General features: G+C 44.2%; 1 protein-coding gene across 1 annotated transcript; it reads right to left on the bottom strand.

Annotated features, from left to right (window-relative positions):
• Positions 1–11,412: 11,412 nt before the first annotated feature.
• On the bottom strand, positions 11,413–16,632 carry LOC115404721 (NXPE family member 3-like). The gene is made up of 6 exons (XM_030114111.1): positions 16,537–16,632; positions 15,934–16,377; positions 13,737–14,029; positions 13,385–13,455; positions 12,040–12,246; positions 11,413–11,957 (listed from the first exon to the last, which is right to left on the bottom strand). The coding sequence occupies exons 1-6, from the start codon at positions 16,630–16,632 to the stop codon at positions 11,413–11,415; spliced, it is 1,656 nt and encodes a 551-aa protein (XP_029969971.1).
• Between the last annotated feature and the right edge of the window lie 3,203 nt (positions 16,633–19,835).

The raw sequence follows: 19,835 nt of genomic DNA, 5'->3' as shown, positions 1-19,835 counted from the left end.
TAAAAACACATGATTCCAAGAATAAAATGAAATTATATAATAAAAAACCCCATATACATATATGATGTTCACTATGATGTTCACAGGAGTGCATGTATAACATACAATGCACTTGTTTCTGATTTGCAAATTAGATGTTCGGTTTGTTGTCAATGCAGTGGAATGCTGAATAGCACAATGTAAAGCAGCAGTAAACTGTAGTACTGATGTTATAATACAAATCTGACTGAATTCAAGCACTGCTGATATTCACAGCAGCTTTCCCTCTCCTGTGATACTCTTAATTAACATTAATGATGAGCCCAGCTATAAGATATGGGTGGAAAAGTGACCAGCAAGGTCAACGTTAGCTACCCAGATGGCAATTAAAACTTTTAAAAAAAGAATGAAAGAAAATGTAAACACCGTCTGAAATGATCGAGTATAAATTTTCCTGAGGAATGTTAGCTGAGAATACCAATAGTTATCTACATGATCTGCATTATTTTCCACAACAAGCCCCTCCACATTATTGATGCTATTTATTGATTAGTGATTAGCAGCCATGTAGCTTAATCCAGGTTAATGTCACCTTCTGCAACAGAGACATAATTTCATGCGACATTACCTCAGTCTTTCTCCCGTTTCTCCTCCTCGTTTTCTTGTTGTTTCTTCATGGGGCACAGGGACAGTTCTGGTCGTTTTGACATCTGTTCATACGCTGATGAGGGGACGCCCAGAAACAGTCATGGAGTGAATCGGGAAGAAGAGGGGGAGGAGGGGGCGTGGGGCGGGCAGCTGGGGGGCGCGGACGACTCAGTAAATAATATGGTAAACTACTGGAATTAATTAATTGTCTTCGCTTAAGAGTACAACTACTTAGAAAAATTGTGAAAGTTACACTTTTTCTTCTTTCCCATTTGTACTGCTGGCGCAGTGGCGCTGGCGCGCCCTGATGGACGGCGCCCTTAACATCTGCCTATACTGCCTATGCCACTGGCTGGCTCTGGGTGAAACCAATCCGTTGATTACACCGCCCACACCACAGCATGCAACTGCCAACAGAAAAGGAAGGGAGGAAAACAACACCACAATCGAGAGTTACGAATGTAACTATGGTTCTATGAATCCCGGATGACCGGCAGAGCGCTCCGTCACTCGGAATCCTCGTGGTTACGCGAGAAGATTCCGTAGGAGCTGTTCCTGGGTCAAGATCCCAAATTCATACAGTTCCTGGGTCACCCAGGGGTCACGAGTGACGTTTGTTGGTATAGATACTCGAACTGCGCATGCGCGAAGGGAACATTCCAGTGCTTTAAGCACCACTTCTGGCGGTCATCCAGGTTCTATTTCATTCCTACTGACCGCCAGAGGCGGTGCTTAAAGCACTGGGATGACAAATGCCAACTCACTCACAAGGAATCCCAGAGACCAACCTCACAGAGAAGCCTCTCCAGGGCCCAGTACCACCCGCAGTGCATGCAGAGGCACATCGGCCAACCTGTAGAACCTGGACAAGGTGCAAGGCGTCGTCCAGATGGCAACAGCACATAGCTCGTCCAAGGGCACCCCCTTCAGGGCGACCCAAGATGTGGACACCGCCCTGGTGGAACGGCAATGCACACCCTCAGGCACAGGCCGGCCTGCGGCCTGGAAGGGCAAACAGTGTCCACAACCCAGTGGGACAGGTGCTACCTGGAGAGAACGAAGTCCTTACTAGGGCCTCCGTAGAAGACCACTGGATGGCCAGATGTCGGCACATCTGCATAGCAGCCAAGCAGCGTCCCAGAGTTCCAGCCGGGCACAAGAGCCCCGGCCGGCCCCCCGGGTCATCCGACGGGGGACCACATAGAGTGAGCTGCATAGGTTTGCTGTCCTCAGCCCCGACAGCACCCTAGGAAGGAAGCGGCAGTCACAGTGTGATGCCCGCCCTCAGCCGGATGCCACTGGAGACATGCGGGGAGAATGGACAGAGCGTGCAGCTTCCCCACATGCTACGCCAGGAACGTCGTCCTGCGCAACACCCACTGCAGCCCCGCCGCTGCCAGGGGCTCACAGGGAGGCTGACACAAGCTCTCCAGCACCAGATGCAGATCCCAGGCGAGCGCCCGTGGGGCTCTAGGTGGGCGAGCTTCAAAGCCCCCCTGAGGGAACCGACACCAGAGTGTGGCCCCCAATCGCGCCGCCTGCAACCCATGTATGGCGGGCAGATACCACCGCCACATACACCCTCAGGGTGAATGGCGATCGGGCTCGGTCCAAAAAGACTGCAGAACTCCAGGACCACGGGGACCGCAGGGAGCGTGGAGGCCGGTGGGGCACCCCCGCCCTCGCTATCTCTGTCTTGTCCTGGTGTCTGAGGGGCCCGACTCGCTGCTGAGTCAGCTGTTCGGAGCCTGCCAGGTGGACAACCTTGAATTCTAGGGCACCATCTACCAGGTGGCTGTATGGTAGTAGGTGGAGGTTGGCTGCACAGTAACCCTCCCGCTGTGAAAGCGCCATGGCCCTGCTGTGGAACAACCTGTGGAGCAGAGGAAACCCAGCTCACACTGCAGAAAGTGAGTCGCTTGCGTAAGCCACCGCAAACGCACAGCCCCCCTTTGGATGCACCACACCCCTGGTGGGGGAGTCCAGCAGCAGAGGGTGCCCGCCGGCGCCGTGAGGCCCCTGCAGGTAGATAATCTGCAGGGTGGCCAAACCGGTCGCCAACCACAACAGCCAGGTCTGTAGAAAGCCTGGGGAGGGGTCATCACCAGCTACAGACTCCGGGCAAACACCAAGAGCGCGGCTCGGCAGGATAAGACGAGCCAGTGCGAGAGGCTGAGGGAAGGGGCATACGCCACCTGCACAGCCAATGCAACATCACCATGCCAGCAAAGCAGCAGAGCCACATCCGGAAGAGGGAGCAGCTGCATGGCGACCACAACTCCCGTCTGTCCTACAACTCATCACCTGCTGGAAGCCAACACTCACCGCGTGGGACCCATCACCACGGGGTCCAATGCAGGGGAAGCAGCACATGTGGCCTAAAACCTACGGCTAACCAACGGTAGCCATGCCGCCATAGCGAGGATCGTGAGGAGCGCATGAACTACACTGTCCAGAAGGGGAATGGCTGCCCAGCAGCCTCCGCCTCCATCAGCCCCCATAGTAGCGCCACCCGCCAGAGCGGGGGTGCAGTGCAAATCACCGGGCTACCAGCTCAGAGAGCCACCCTCAGGCGGAGTGATCAGCAGCCTCCTGCCCTGTCTGCCGCCCTCACAGTGCCACCCGCTGGAACGGTGGGTGCACAAACAGGGCGACACAACGGCAATGCGATAAGCCGGGGGAGGGTGGTGTACACCGCCCGCATGGCAGACGCTGTACTACCAAGCCCATGAAAGCCAGCTTGGGGCGTGCTGGAGAGAGGGGACAGCCGCCCAGCGGCACCCTCGTTGCCGTGCCATCGGAGCAGTACCAGTCTAGAAGAAACAGCAGCACAGAGAAGCCGAGGGAGGAGGCTTGTGTCACCTGCACAAACAAACCTCAATCACCGGCCAGCAAGCCGGCCGAGGCACATCCAAGCCCCACCACCAGGGGCGGGGAGGGGGTACCCACAGCAGCCAGAAAGTGAGAGGACAAAAGCGATGCAGTAAGCTGAAGGAAGGGGGCACACCCCGCCTGCACACTAACGCCAACCACCGGCCAGGGTCCCAGTGAAGGCCTCCATCCAGGAGAGGGAATGGCTGCCCAGCAGCTCCCTCCTTCAACAGCCTCTATAGTGGCACCACCTGACAGAAGCGGGGAGTGCACAGCACACCAGCAAAATCAACTGAACAGTCATGTGGTAAGCTGTGGAAAGGGGGCGCAAGCTGCCTGCACAGCAAACGCAGAACACCAGACTGTCCAGGAAGGGAAGCCCGACAGCTCCCTCCCCCTCTGCCATAGCGCCACCCAACAACCAGGGCGGGTGCGAGCAACAGGCCAGAACAACGGTGGTGCGATAGATGAGGGACGCCATAGTCGGCCCTACATCGGCATATGCTCCAGGCCGGCCTCAGCCGCGCCATATATGGCTGCCAGAGTCCAACCCCCAAACCTCGGGGGGGGTTGGGGGTTGGGCCTGGCCACCCCCAGCAGCAGAAGATACCTGCACCAGCCCAGTAGTCCGCCGCTCATAGGGCATGTAGCCACAGCCCATGCACGGATTGTCGGACCGCGCCTCCCTGAGGTGAACAGGACCAAAGCAACTGGGACAGTGGTCGTGACCCCTGTAGGGGGGCTCCACAGGTAACACCATGGTGAGAGCCGCTACGTCCTGTCTGCGGAGGTTGAGGGAAGGGGCGTACGCCGCCTGCACAACCAAACCAGACACCATTCACGAGGAACAGAGAGTGGCCACCAGGCGGCTCTCTCTCACCTCCTGCCTGACCGCAGTGCTGCGCGCACGCAACAGGCCAGAGTAATGGCAGCACGGAAGCCGAGGGAAGGAGGCGAACGCCACCTGCACAGCAACCGCAGCTGAGCCCGTCGGAGGAATGGGCGCCCGGGGTAGGAGATGCTAGCGCAGTAAGCTGAGGGAAGGGGGCATACGTCACCTGCACAGCAAACGCAGAGTGTAGCTAGCAGCCGGGCAGCACCACAATGAAAGAACAGTCGACTGGGTCCACCTTCTCCCCACTGCACTGCAGTGGCGCCAGTTGGAGTATTAGGTGCCCAGGACGGTGGTGCGGTAAGCCGAGGGAAGGGGCGTACGCCACCTGCATGGTGGCTCACTTCCTGAAGCCAGGTGAGGGACGCAAGCGGCGTCCCTAGACCCCAGCAACACCGACCACGGTACAACGGCCGCGGTCATCAAACAAACCCGGGGGGAACGACCCGCAACCCCCCATGAGTCATGAAGAGTAGTAGATTCAGCAACCTCACCTTCTGCCCGGAGGTTACGAATGAATCTCTCACCGCAGGCAACGCTGCCTCAGCGTTGCCGAGCAGGTGAACAGGACCGCAACACGTCACAGCCTTTGGAGGGCATCCGCAGCTCCGATCTACAAGGTCACAAGGCTCACAGCGACGGGGCGTCATAATGCCGCACAGGCATGTCCCGTAATCCACAATGTGTATGAACTGTACGTGAGAAGAAAAAAAGGAGCTGTTCCTGGGTCAAGATCCCGAATTTATACAATTCCTGGGTCACCCAGGGGTCACGAGTGACGTTTGTTGGTATACATACTCAAACTGCATATGCGCGAAGGGAACATTCCAGCGCTTTAAGCACCGTCTCTGGCGGTCAGTAGGGATGAAATAGAACCAGCTCCATCCAGTGGCCAAGGAGCGGGCATGACAGTTACTACCAGCCATGATCAATACTTACTTGATTGAAAAACATTCTTATATTCATCTTTCATCCATCCATCGATGTTCTTCTCCTCATCCTGTTGTATTCGGCTCTGTGTGTTTCAAAGTGTGGCAGCCTGCAGGTACTGGCTGCATGTAAAGCCACCCAGTAAATCTGGACTGGATCATCAGTGATGTGGTCGGTGAAGTGGAATGGATTCACTGAAGGGAGCTGAGGCTATGGAGTGAGGGGAAACTGACAGATTATTGTTCATAATTAAGTAAATAATGAACATTTATATGCTGATTCATTTAAAATCACATTCCGACTGTGTTATGTAGAAAATTAAATTGTAAAAAAATAAAGAAAAAAAAAAAATTCTGAGAAAGCACCAAATTATTTTTTTCTCGCTTAAGAATGTTTTAGGGGGGCTACAGTCATCTTAAATAGGCCTAACGACGTCACTGAATGTTATCACTGAAAATAGACTCTGTCACGGAACAAGGTGGAACCCAAAGGCAGACTGGAGCCAACAACAGTTTTTACTGGAAGGCAATACAAAAATAGGCAATCCAAGATCAGTGTCAAAGTCCATGAGCAGAGTCCAAAACACAGAAACAGATCTCCAGACAGGCACAGAAGGAGCGAAATTCAAAGCCAGTACACACATTAAGATTTTCAAGATTTTAAATGACTTCTTTTTTCCTCTCACAGAGACCCCACACATGAAGATTAAAAAAACAAACAAAAAAAAAAAAACCCAAAAAAACAGGCATTGATCAGTTTTGAATGTATTGTTTGTGGTGTGCTCTGGTAATCTCAGCGCAGCACACCACACACACATTATGATTCTGTCTCACTGCCAATCCAGAATGCTGTAAATCATAAATCTGACTTGACCAAACTTGACCTAAAACAACAAGGACAAAGAAGCAACACAGAAACAACAAAGCACAGAACGCAACATGAACACAACATCTGTCTCATTAATTCATCTACATGTCTACAAACCATTACATTATGTGAGTTTGAGGATTGTGTTGTTGCTCATTAATTGCATGTTTTGTTCTGGCCATTCTACCCCTTAGTCTATGTTTTACCCTTCAGCCATTGGTTTCACGTGTTCATGTCTAATGTAGGGGAATCCCAATTGTCCACAAGGTTAAGGGGAGAAGGGCTGCACAACCCTTTAAATCAAGATGAGCTGGGAGCTCACTTGAAAAGAAGGGGTATGAGAAATTTCCCATGATGCACCACATCAGCTGACAAGATGGAAGACCAGAACCAGAAGAAACATATAAATGTAAATAATTAAACATAATTCATTGTATTAATATGAATGACAGTCATATTTTATAACACATCCAATTTCTTCTCCACATAGATCTCAGATACGTTTTGAGTTGTAGGTTACATTTGGAAATCGCTCGTTAAAACAACTTAGGGTAAACGGTTGCTGCGTCTGCCTACGTCACAGTCAGTGACCAGCTACATGATGTCTTGTTTCATCGGATCTTAGGCTGTTTTCACATATATTTGGGTCAAGCCAAAGGCAGCTGCACCAGTAAAAAAGATACAGTGTTTTAATTTTCAACTAATACAGTCCCTTTTCACATATGCTTTTCATGACAGCGCAGAGCAGCCGCTCTAAACAAGGGAAGTGTGGGGTATCCTTGACAACCAGGCGGAAGTTGGTGTAAAACCAAAACAGCAGCCTTGCTCAGGGCTCTTAAGTCTCACGTGACAGTCACGCATTTCGGTCTTTTGTCACACACTCATGCCACACATTGTATTTCTCACGCTGAAAAAAAAAATACCGGTAAATTTGTCTGGTGCGCCGCTGCTCTGGAACCGCAAAGAATCAAACATGTGTGCAAGCCTGTCACTTACCTGGTTTAATGCTAACAAACTATCTATAAACATTAACAAGACAAAATTTATGGTCTTTACTTGTAAAGATAAAGATATTGGTGCAAGACTTTCCATTCAAGGGTTAGAGATCGAACGAGTGCATGAAGTAAAGTTCTTGGGTGTTTTAATTGATGAACACTTAACATGGAAATCACACATAGAACATGTTAAAACAAAATTATCCCAAACTATTGCTGTGTTACACAAGGTTAAAGAGTCTCTCAATAAGAATGCTTTGTTACTGTTGTATAATTCCTTAATTATTCCACATTTGACTTACTGTTAAGAAGTGTGGGGAAATGCATGTAAAACCTACCTTGATCCAATTTGCATTTTGCAGAAACGTGCTCTTCGTGTTGTAAATGGCAGTGGATACAGAGCTCACACAAATCCAATTTTTTTACAATTAGGAACATTAAAATTTAATGAATTGGTTGAACTTAACATTCTCAAATGTATGTATATAGCTCACCAGAAAACATTACCAGAAAACCTGCAAAATAGATTCAAAAAGAGAGAAAGTAAGTATAATTTAAGAGGATCAGATTTTTTTTGTAAACCTAAGTTTAGAACTAAACCAAAGGAAAGGTGTATCTCAGTCCACGGTGTAAGTCTATGGAACAGCCTTGAGTGTGAAATCAAAACCTCAAAATCCATCCATTGTTTGAAAAAGAGTGTGAAACTAATTCTGATGGATAGATACAAAGACAGATAATTCGCATGCACAATTCGCGTGCTTGGTCGCTCATGAAAGTAGAGGGAGGGCGGAACCTCGAGACGTTGGATTAAAAAAAACCTCTCTCTTTCAAAACTCCGGACACGAGCTTTAATGTCTATGGGGATGCCAAGGTGCTGTTAAAAATGATCGTTATTTACGCTTATTTAATATGCCGTGTGTTTTCTCGTAAATGATAAACAAATAATGTGAAATGGAAATATATATGTTTTTATACATATTCACAAATCTGTGAAAATGACCTCCTGCCGCCTACTCATCACCTCGTCCTAACCTGACCGGAGGCAGGTGCTGTTGTTGTTTACATTGCAAAGTGAGTGGGGCATCATGGGTAGCACATCTCAGACGTTTTATTGGAGACAAATGGTCGCCGTTGTGGTTCTATTGACATTGTCAACAAATTTTTATGATGAAAAGGCATCCAAGCTGTCAGGTGCTCCTTTCAGAAAGAGCAAAAATGAAGAGGACGAAAAAAGGGCCCAAAGTAGAGGTACGCGTTTAAAATATAGCGTGTTTTTTGACTTTTTATTCAGACACGGCATCTAGTTGGCTAACGCTAGCTAAGTAAATGCAGCGACGGCATCAATAAACTTTAACAACATATCAAGTAACGCCACCTGTATATTATGCAATATGCATGCATTTCAGAAGCTTAATTTAAGTTCACGTAATTACTGTCATAACTAAATAACATGCAAAGCGAAGTTTAGTACATCAAAATGCAAAATATGCATGCAATGGTTTGTTTATTTTAAAGGTACTGCAATGTGCTGCTTCAACTTAATGTATATATTTTTAACTGTATTTGTCCAGATGCACTGAGAAAATATTTGCAGTCACGACAGGCACCTGTAGATGCTGCGACAGAGGAAGCCTCAGTCTCTCCTGCACCTGAGGTTCTCGGGGATAGTGAAGACTGTAAGTTTATTCAGTAAAGGATTATGTCTGGAGTGCTAATACTTCATATAATAATCATTGGATGTAATAATTACCATGCAGACAAAATAATATTTTATCAGTGTCAATCTCAAGACATGGAATGGATTCACTGACGGGCTTTTTCTGGCTGAGGCTATGAAGTGAGGGGAAACTGACAGATTATTATATTTAAAAAGGTGATGATACCAAACAAGGAAGGCAACGGAACCGAAGTATAATTATGCAAAACTGTGGTATTTTCAACCCCCTCTAATAGGTTTGTTCAAATAAATTCTGTGAAAAAAAAAACAATCAATTAACTCCAGCTTTTGTGTCAATCATGAGCTTGCTGCACACTGAGCTAGCCCTCCTGCTAACAGAAGCCTGTGACAAAGCCTGGAGCAGGGCAGAAATGCACTGATTGTGCTGCAGATGATGAGGCCATTTCTGAGGCACACACTATAGTTCATCCGAGAAGAGAAAATACCTTTAGTTTTGTTGCTTGCCTTTTTGAATCACATTTGAATATTTGAAGAAGTCAAACTGAAAAACATCTATGAAAGAGGGACAGAGTCAGAGCCGGACAGTCCAGGAGCTCCATGTGGAGTTGAGTACAGCAGCTACAGAACAAACAGAGAAATATATATTGTATATTAAAAAAAAAAAAAAAGTGTTCTCGTCCTTTCTGGGCGGTATGTCCTTCAAGCGTGGGTCCTCTACAAGAGGTCTGGGAGCATGAGGGTTCTGCGCAGGATCTTAGCTATTTGCTGTTAGCTAGCACTGTGTTCTTCTGGAGAGAGACCTCAGATGTTGTTCATAGCCCACATTTTCTCTAGTTGTTCTTTCAGCCCTTGGTATTTCTCCAGCTTTTCGTGTTCCGTCTTTCTGATGTTGAAAAGAACCCAAACCGGCCAAACTTCTCCCCCGGACTCAGCAAACCTGGTCTGCAATCCAATTGACTAACTGGAACATCCACAGACCCCCAGGCTCATCACTGATGCCCGCTGAGCCACAGCTCAACAATCATTTCATCAATCAATCATCAATCAGACTTTATTTCTATAGCACTTTTCATGTAAGAAAAAAAAAATCACAAAATGCTAAACATTAAAGTCAGTGTAAAAAAAGCAGCACCTTCATTTAATGTCATATGCATGCACACACACACACACACACACACAAACACACACACACACACACACAAGCACTCAGGTGTCTATTGAGAGCGCACGTGTATGGCTGTGTCTACCTACATGCGCACACATACATGCCTGCACGTAGTCACATGACCCAGGGTCGTGAGAAGGAGTAAACTTCTCCGTCTTTATCTCCCCTCCTCCTCTCTCTCTCCTTCCGTTTTGCCCAGAGAGTGACGCAGACAGGATGTCTCAGGTCCATGGGACATGCATGCACATGCACCTACACACATACGCACGCACACACACACACACACACACACACACACACACACACACCAATGCTAATTGTGTTAAATATGTGCTGGTTTGGTATTCATGATTTATGGGGTGATAACCACCACAGTGTGTCCAGTTAGAACATAATGTCATCCTCATAAGCAATAACAAGGCTGTTTTGTCCAGTTGTTTACTTGGTTAAAATGAAAATGGTTTCTGGAAAGCCAGATACAAAAGAAATAAATAACAGTTTCAAATGGCTGCCGGGGCAGAAAGAAATTTCCCCTTGTGGGAATAATAAAGGCATAATTCATTCATTCATTCATTCACAGATAGCTGACTTGTGTGTGCAGTGCTACTTGAGGTCGCAACATGCATAAACTTAACGACTTCTGCTAGCAAGAATCTCAGTGCACATACAAATAACATATAATCACAAATTTATCCTTGCAGATATGTACTTACTTGCTGAATCACGCACACATCATTACACGACAACTTCAAGGGAAACTTGAACATGTCCCGTTTTCATCAGAAACGTAGCTGGGTGGCCAAAAATGTTGATTGATCAACAGCACCTCATTAATCAATGATTTAATGATTGCTCAGTGATTTACTCACTCCCAAGTGACTGATTACTTGACATTATTGATGAAGAAATATCAGTTCATTCCAACTAATAATAGACTTTCAATAAAATACTTTTATTTGTCACTTTAAACTGTTTTTTTTTTTACCTTGTAATTAATTGTTAATAATGAGTCACAGTTAATGATCAGTAAGTATTGATTAGTAAATGACAATTCACTCAAATCAACAATTTAATAAAATTACCAAGAGGAATCAATTACCTTTGTTAATCCACATGTAAAGCTAATTACCCCAACATAGGCGTAATTCACCCTATACTTTCACTGTTCAGGGCCGTATTGGCAGCAGAATTTGGACTGACACAACTTTACACTTCCTTGGCTGCAACGAGTGAGGAAGACTGTCAGTGCCCAATGTCTTGTTCAATCATGTGTCTTTGAAGTAAATGTATTTAGGACTTAACATCAGAGTCTGCAAATAGCAGAGAAAGTTTGAGCGCATTAAAAACCCCTAACAATTAAAAAACATTCAGGTTTGTACCCTTACTTTTAAGGGCAAATATATGACAAAACAACATCAATCATATTCTTGATGATGGGACGGGGTGGGTGGATGTCATGCTTGAGGTAGTGAGCCACAGTCATCTCCCAGGCGTCCACAAAATAAACATTCATTCCCTTAAACATGGTTCTGAGTATCTTGTCACGTTGCAGTGAAAGCCAGTCACCACCAACCAGTGCTGAAAAGGGAGTTGAAATCTTTTTTAGGTTTGCCGTCCGGATAATAATTTTAGTATCGGGAGCTCTGGCTAGCAGTCGAACAACAGCCTTGCGGATGCTCATTATCCGACGGATGTAGTACTTGATGGGGAAAGTGGTAAAATGTGCCCAGACACCAAAAACTACAACTGTGGTCTTCCCTCCAGTTACTCCATCGAGTTCATTGGCAACATAATGTAGTTCTGTAACTGGTGAACGGGCCATACGAATAGGAAGGCCATGGCAGCGGTATGTCACAAAGATGTTTTTGGCAGAGTCCAGTGCCACGTAAGGTCCAGACTGCTTCAACTTGTGCAGGTTATAAACCCTGAGATCTGAAAGAATTGGAACAGAGCACATGAAAGTTCAGATCAACAACTAAATTGAAAGTGTGAGAAGTTCTTTCTAGAAAATTACCTGATAGTTTTGAAGAGAGGTATTCTAACCACTGCCTGACTGTAGAGTCTCCATACATGTGAACCACCTTGTCTTTGAGGCACTGGCTGATGGCTGAGGCGTTATTGAACCGTTTAACTGTGGAGCCACTCAGTGAACTCCACAGACCTTTGTAATAGTAACCAGCAGGTCCAGGTATGTCCTTGTTGCTGTTCGTTGCAAGTTGACCTATCAAAAAGTGACATTGTGTTAACATATGGTTTCATCCTTATATAATTAAATATTTAGTTTTATTTGATTATCCATTCATTTTCAGATGTTTTCATCAGCACATGCATCAATCTTTTTCACTACTTCTTATTTCTATGGATAGTTATGATTATATCTCAAGTTCTTTGTTAATTTGTGGAGAGAAATGTCCATCCTTCTCTGATGCAGCTATTAACAAAGGTCAGAGGAGCTTGAGTTAACAGTACCATGACTATCAAAATTGGCTCTTCTCAATGTGGAAGAGTTGCAACTTGACTTTGAGTCTCTTCCAGATGGCTGAACTCCTCACTGTACGGCAAGATTGATGCCCACCACCCTGTGCAGAAAACTGGACACTTGTATCCACAATGTCTTTCATTTGGCCATGAACCTTAGGTCTTGAGTCAGGGCCATATAGGGGAGGGTGGGGATGTTGACAAACCAGTGAACAAAGAACTTTGCTTTACAGCTCAGCTCTCTCGTCGCCATAACAGTATGGTACAGTGGCATCATTACTTCAGCCACTTGTTTTGATCTGTGGTAGAGTTCACTGCATAAATCTCAAACATAATTCAACTTCTCCACCTGGGTAAGGTTTTCCCTCCTGATCTGAGAGGGTCTGTCACCCAAGACTGGGAGCCTGCAACGGCAGTTTTGATACTCACTGTATCCACCAGTTGGCGGCTGGTAAGTCTCCCCACACTAACCTGGCGCTTCCCACCCTGTGCAACAGCTGAGTAGGAAAGAGACCAACCCTTATGAAGGACTACAGTTCCAGAGTCAATGCTGTGAGGGATGTGAGACCGACTATATCTCATCAGTACATCCCAAAGCTCTGAACAGCTCCATTTTATGTTCTATATTGATCTCTTGTAGGGTCTCATGATGCCTCACGACTCCAAACTTTCTTACACGTCATGAGCAATGTGTTTGTGAGTTTCATCTTCATGGGGGAGGGTTGGTTTTATTTGTCAGTGTCATTCTCGAAAAAAGAATTTCTAATCCTCCAAACATAAACTCCTTTACAGTGTTGACTACTACTTTAATGTAGTCCATTGAGTTTTTAGGCATTAGATTGTAATCAGAGCATGTTGCCAGAGTAAAAATTGGATTTTACCTTTCATTTTTGGAAACACAGTGACATGAGCAGGTCCTGAAGCTGGAATGCCAGCATTCATGGTGACACCACTGATCAAAGCAAACATATTAATATTGTTACATCACAACAATAAAAGCTTTCCAATGATTTGAAAAAAAAAAATCAAGTTGTATGTGTGCCTTGGTTGTATAATGACATATAAAGTATCGTACCTTATCTTACCTTAGATCAGTGCTGCAAAAGTATCAATTGAAATTTGAATTTTCAGAAGACTCTTACCCAAACCTTGCCCACTTTTTGATTGTCCATTCATCCATTTTCATTAATAGTACAGTTTATTTCAAGAGTCATCAACATGTTAACCACTCACTTTTTGAAGAAGATGTCCTCCTTGGCCTTTCGGGGTTTTGGTTTTCTGACGAAGTGGCTGATCCTGGCATCACAGCTCAGATTCTTTGGCTTGTAGCAGAACCACAGCTCACCTGTATTGAGGTCAGTGTAGTTACACTGTGGCTGCTGGGTTGGAGGCAGGCACACGCTGCACATGGTTGTCTCAGTGAGCGAGCCTGATTGAAAAGTGCTATAGAAGTCCACTCCATTAGGCTTTTCACCAGCAAACCTCTGCAGGAATGGGATTGCTGCACTGGGATGTACCAGAGTTACCTGATTGAACAAAGAACCAACAAATCCTTTTAAGAGCCAATCACTTAGATTTTGTTGAGTAAGTGAAGCAAAAATCCAAATTATTCTTATGATAACATATGATATTTGTATTGTTTCAAGACTTTTGAAATGTGTTTTATATGTGGGTGGCACAACTCTCGCCTGCTCTGGAAAAAAAGAAATCGGAATTGAAAAACAAGCTAAAATCAGGGTAAATGTAGTGAAATTGAAAGACAAAACTATGAGTATACCAAATCCGAGTACTTTGAACCAACAAACATTTTCTAATTGAATTAAAAACCCTTAAATTCTATGATTTCACTGAGTTCAAAGTAGCACAGATGATATATACAAAATTATGTTGCTCTCATAACTGAAATCAGAGAGCTGTTATAATCTGAGGCAAACGGTTTTTTAAACAAGACAAGATGAAGCCAAGAGATGTGCTTCTGTCAGAGATGTGGAAGGCCTTTGAGGAAAAATTGAAAGCATATTTGCCCACCACATTTATCTATTTATTTATCTAAAAAAAACATGAAAATCAGGACAAAAGAAGAATATGTCAAATCCTGTAACTGTTGATTGCATTGACCTTTTGAGTACGATCACTTTAACATCTGGTACTGACCACCTGTGTACAATACTATGATGGTGATGTATTGTAAAATGTTTTCTGATGATAATGTTTCTCTGTTCTTTTGAAAAAGAAGCAAAACAAGAAGAACAGAACTTTTTATTTATAATACTTGTATTTTTCTTCCTTTAACCCGTTTGTTTTTATATTTTAGCTGAGGGACAACTAATGGAAATTAGCTTGGTAGCTAGAATTGGGTACATTTACATTTTACTTTTCTTAAAGTGTGTATGAATGTACATTGTCCCTGTATCAAATGAACTAAATTGAAATTGAGTGTTTCTCTCTTTTTGTTATAGAACTTTATACGCTATTATTTTTTTGGGATGAAATTAAATCTCGGTTATGAAACTGCTCAGTGACTGACTCAGATCATTAAGCTGATGAGTTACGTTGCTTATTTTGTTTGATCTTCTTTTTTCTTATTTAATTCTGAATTGAAAAGGTCTGCATTCTAAGCTTTACGCTTCAGCCGACATAGCATATTTTTTTTTTGCTTTTGTGATTAAGTTGTGTTCAACGCAAGATTTGTATTTGAATGTTAATTGAAAATAAGCCAAAACCAAACTCTGGTTACTTTCTGTCCCAGACCTAAAACCATAATATCTGAGGTAAAATCTAATCAATATGAGCGCTTCACCATATCGATGATCACTATTGATACTTTTCCAGCACACATTTCGAGCACGACTTGGCTCAAATCGACTCGCCTCAACTCAGCCTTTTCCATATGTCATTACAACAGATTATTTACCCCTGTGTGGGTGGAGTCGTCCCAAATTTCAAAGAAAGTTATTTGTTCTCTGACATGTTGCGAGTCTCTCTGTCCAGTTCCTGCTGAATCGGTGATCAGTCGTTGTTGCTCCACGGAGTTGACTTCTGTGCATCAAGCTCTGATCATGATTGTTCTTGTGATTGTATTTTAAAAATATCAAGGTTGACCGTTATGGAAGGCACTATTCTTCACACATTTCCTGACACTGCGCCCTCGACAGTCAGTGGCCGTCCATCTGCCAACGTCACATTTTCAGCTCGTCTCAGGAGCCACTGGGAGCCACGGCCGAGTACATCCTTGAAAATCATCTGGTGTCAGGTGACAACACGTAATTTTAGGAAACTCCTAAAAACCCAGTCACGCTGAGTCAAGCCCAGTAGAAGCAAGAGGAAAAAGGGCTGGTGTGATCGTTGGTATCATTGCAAATGTAATATGTGCTGTCATGAAGATAAAGCTGACCTCAAAATAGATTTAAAACCAGACTGAAGTTATTACCTCAACCTGTGACTTTCCTTCCCAGGGTAAGGAGAACACAGCAGAGTAGGTGCCATCGAGATGATCCACTACTTGACCTGCCACACCTGCTTCAAGTGCCTGGTTGTGCAGCCGAGTCAGTAAGAAATCCCCCCCATGAGTCTTGGGACGGCCCTTAAAGTCAAACATCTTGATCATGACCTCCAGCTGATCCCCCACGAGCCACGATCCACCTCCTGGCCTTGGGAGAATGACAAAATTGCTGCGGGCTGCATTACTGGTACCTTGCAGGGACACAGAAGTTGACTTAGATCGAGTGTTTGGCCAAGATATGGAATCTAAAAGGATGTTTTCCTCATGAATCTCCTCGGGAGACAAAGGTCGGAAGGTGCAGTAGTTTCGATTAGAGCCTGGATCACTGGAAACTCTTTTGATCTTGAATGGAGGCTTCTGTGTTTTCTGAAACTGGAAGAACCAAAGTCAGTATTCTCAGTTAATGGAGGATTTTCCTTTTATGCTCGATTTAAACACATTCTATCCAGTGGTGCTGTTCTTAGATCCAGTAACATCACTTGATGTGCAACATATCAACCACCATCCTCAATGCTTACTATAAGTTCTCACCTCCAGAGAGTCGATGTAATAAAATGTGTAGACAAACAGACTCAAGGACACAAAGATGATGCCCGACTTCAGCAATCCTTTCCAATTTCTGTCCATGATGGATTCAATTTTTGACTTTATCTGATGAGAAGACAAGAACGAATAACAAAAACAGGGGTAAACAGCAAAAAAGTGAAAAACCAAGATCAAAATAGATTTAAGAAAAGATAAGCAATAGTTTCAACCGATTTCAAATGAATGATATGCCCGTCATGTGCTTTGCATTCCTGTGACAGATTTTTTGGTTGCTGGTTCTGGGTGGAGAACAATCCTTCAGACATCTTGAGTCTGCCGCTGTGTGTAGGAAATCTAAAGTGGCAAACTCACTGTTGAGCGCAGTGCGGTGTGGTGAGGTTCATGACTAGTGAAGAGTACTGATTCCATCAGAATCAAATGTGCACAAATGAACAGTTATTTGATTATTCAATTTATTATTTTCTATTCGTGGGCCTGTTCACATATTTTTCGAATAAACAAGCTGAAGCGTTTTTAATTTGCATGATTCTTGTAAAATCTATACATGTTTCCACATTCCTTGCAGATTTATCTTATCACTTTGTCTGTTGATGTATATGTAAGCTGACTTGGAGACTTCAGCTTTTTTAAAATTTGCCTGGACTTGAGTGGCACTCATTATCTGATTCAACAGAGCTCTGTTCACAATGAAGCCGTCATCAGTGTGGTTTATGAACTTTGGAAGATGGAAACTGCTATAATTAAAAATAAATACAGGTTAGAGTCTCCTTTTGTTCTCTTTAGATCTAATTTGTGTCATTTGTCCAACAACAGTTTTTTCGATTGCTAAAATAAGTTTTTTCAAAACTGTACGTTTTTTTCAAAACTGCACACACAAAACTCCAAACATCACACACAAATTGCTAAACCCTTACATCCCCTTGCAAAACAGCTCTGCCATCAAATCTCTTAACATCTTCACAAAATGGAACTCATGTTTTCATTTGGTAAATACAGCCATATTTTCACATGACTCACACATACCATTCATTGAATAAACACAACTAAGGTTTCGGGCTCATCCAGGGCACATAACAAGCCCGGGCCGGCTCTGCCTCAAAGCCCACATCTCCAAAAGCCTCCTCCATTGATTGAAGCAGTGGGACGAAAGTTTAAAGATGTGCATATTTGTGTGTTGTGGATTGATGCTTTGAGATTTCATGTGAGAAGTGAGTGCACACCTGAAAAATTGTGCGTTGTGTTTTGACAACAAGGTGAATGTGAAATTGACATTAGAGTGTAAAGAAGGAAAGTTGTATTTCTACTATGATAAAGAAATCTAAAGTAGTAACAAATTGGGCTCTAATTTGACGGCGCAACTTGGCGATGATCAGCGGCGGAGACAGCGCATTCCTATTTTCGACAGGCGCAGAAGAGGGTGTCTGGCAGGTCCGCTGCACTTGCGCCGAGATGGGCGTGGCGGCGCACCAGGGGGAGGGGTCGACAGAATCAGCTGGGCGCAGTGATAGTTTCGTGCAGAAGGTGTGAGCAGGCTGGGGAGCGGAGGATCTAATGACACTGACAGCTTGTCAGTGTCATGAAAGATACACACAATCACTCATGAACCACATAATTGTTTTTATTATCTTCTTTAGCACTAGAACATCCAAGACAATCTGACAGACCATTTGGGTTTTTAGAATTCAAATAAATCTGTTAAAAATAATTCCCCTGTCCTCTAATTCTTTGACTTTTCCTAAATATGTGTCTTGTATGTTTTTCTGAAGCAAATAAGGTCCTAACAATAACACAGATAATATTACAAAGCATTTATACCTCCAAAGGCCAACAGTGGTCTGTGAGACTTATTATTTATTTATTTATTTATTTATTTATTTATTTATTTATTATTATTATTATTATTATTATTATTATTATTATTATTAGACTGATTAAAAAGATGCACTTCACGGGGCTTTTTTTTCTTCTGTGATTGATTTGTTTTGGTTCATGCGCGCATCTGAACAGGGGGCTAGCTCTGACAGCAGACAATCAGACAGATGACCAAAAATATCAAGCAAATCCCAAAAGAAAGATAGTAAAAACAGGCATAAATAAGAGATATAAGGTGGAAGAAGCTTTAGCAATGATACAGGAGGTCAGTGAGGGGGAATCGGATGGCGGAGACGTGTCGGACATCAGCGATCTTGACTGGAGTGAAGAGGAGGAATGTTCTGAATCAGAGTCAGAACAGTCGCGGGACAAACAGCGAAACAAATATAATGCTGCTGCCCCAAAAATACCCGACCGACCTCCAGCTGCTGTACAGTCCAGCGTAGAACCTGCAGTGGCGCATGAAGCGCTCACGCGTCACCTCCAGGTAGAGAATTACTGTAGGCTGCTGTCAGTTTACAACTAAATAATAATAACATAAAATGGTGTAAAATTATTATTATTATTATTATTATTTAAACTAATGTAATAAATCTGAGCACAACAGTGAACACGGTATTGACAGCAGGGGCACTGCAGCGTCTCCAGATGTGCCAGTTACAGATTCAGGTAAAATATTATATCCTCCATTAAAGTACAGCAAACCATGTATTTTTCGTTTCCAAAAATTAATTTTAGAACGAACATATTTTCTGAATAAATACCTTTGTCCTGTTGAGCCTGCAGTCCCAGAATAAAATGAGCAGGGTGAGGACGGGTCGGTGTGGGAAGGTGTCCGTCCTGGTGCGCAACCGGGGAGACTTATTTTACTAATTTTAATATGTTCTTGATTATTATTGACAGTTAATAATACAACTATTTTGTGTGTGTTGGCGTGTGTGTGCGTGTGTATCAGGGAAACGAGTGCGCGGAGTGTGAATGAGAGGTACGCTGCGCAAATGCGCACTGTAAAAAGTTCAATACATTTTAAAACCTGATTTTAGGCATTAATAAAGCAGATATGAGGCAGACGTTTTGCTGATCCACTTGATTTAATATTTTGTTTCTTTACCTTAATTTCTAATGCATTAGATTACAGAAAAGCAACCTGTTGGTGTGCTCCTGCGCAAAAACACTGCATATGACAGCCTGGCTGACCATAGCGGCCTTTGGAGGGGGGTAAGAATGCTGGCAACACGTGAAGCAGAGCGGAGGACGGAGCAGATAGCAGATGTCGCCACCATTCTCTCATAAATGATTATCCTTCGTCTGGGATGGCCGGAATGCCATGTGTGTGATAGGAATTACAGGGAATCATTTCAGAGGACATCGATCTGATGACAACTGAACCAGCAGTCCTAAGTAGACTCACC

The sequence above is a fragment of the Salarias fasciatus genome, chromosome 17 (assembly GCF_902148845.1).
Source record: "Salarias fasciatus chromosome 17, fSalaFa1.1, whole genome shotgun sequence".
Lineage (NCBI taxonomy): Eukaryota > Metazoa > Chordata > Actinopteri > Blenniiformes > Blenniidae > Salarias > Salarias fasciatus.
Note: the sequence above shows the minus strand (reverse complement) of the source record. Positions and strands in the feature narration are given on the sequence as shown.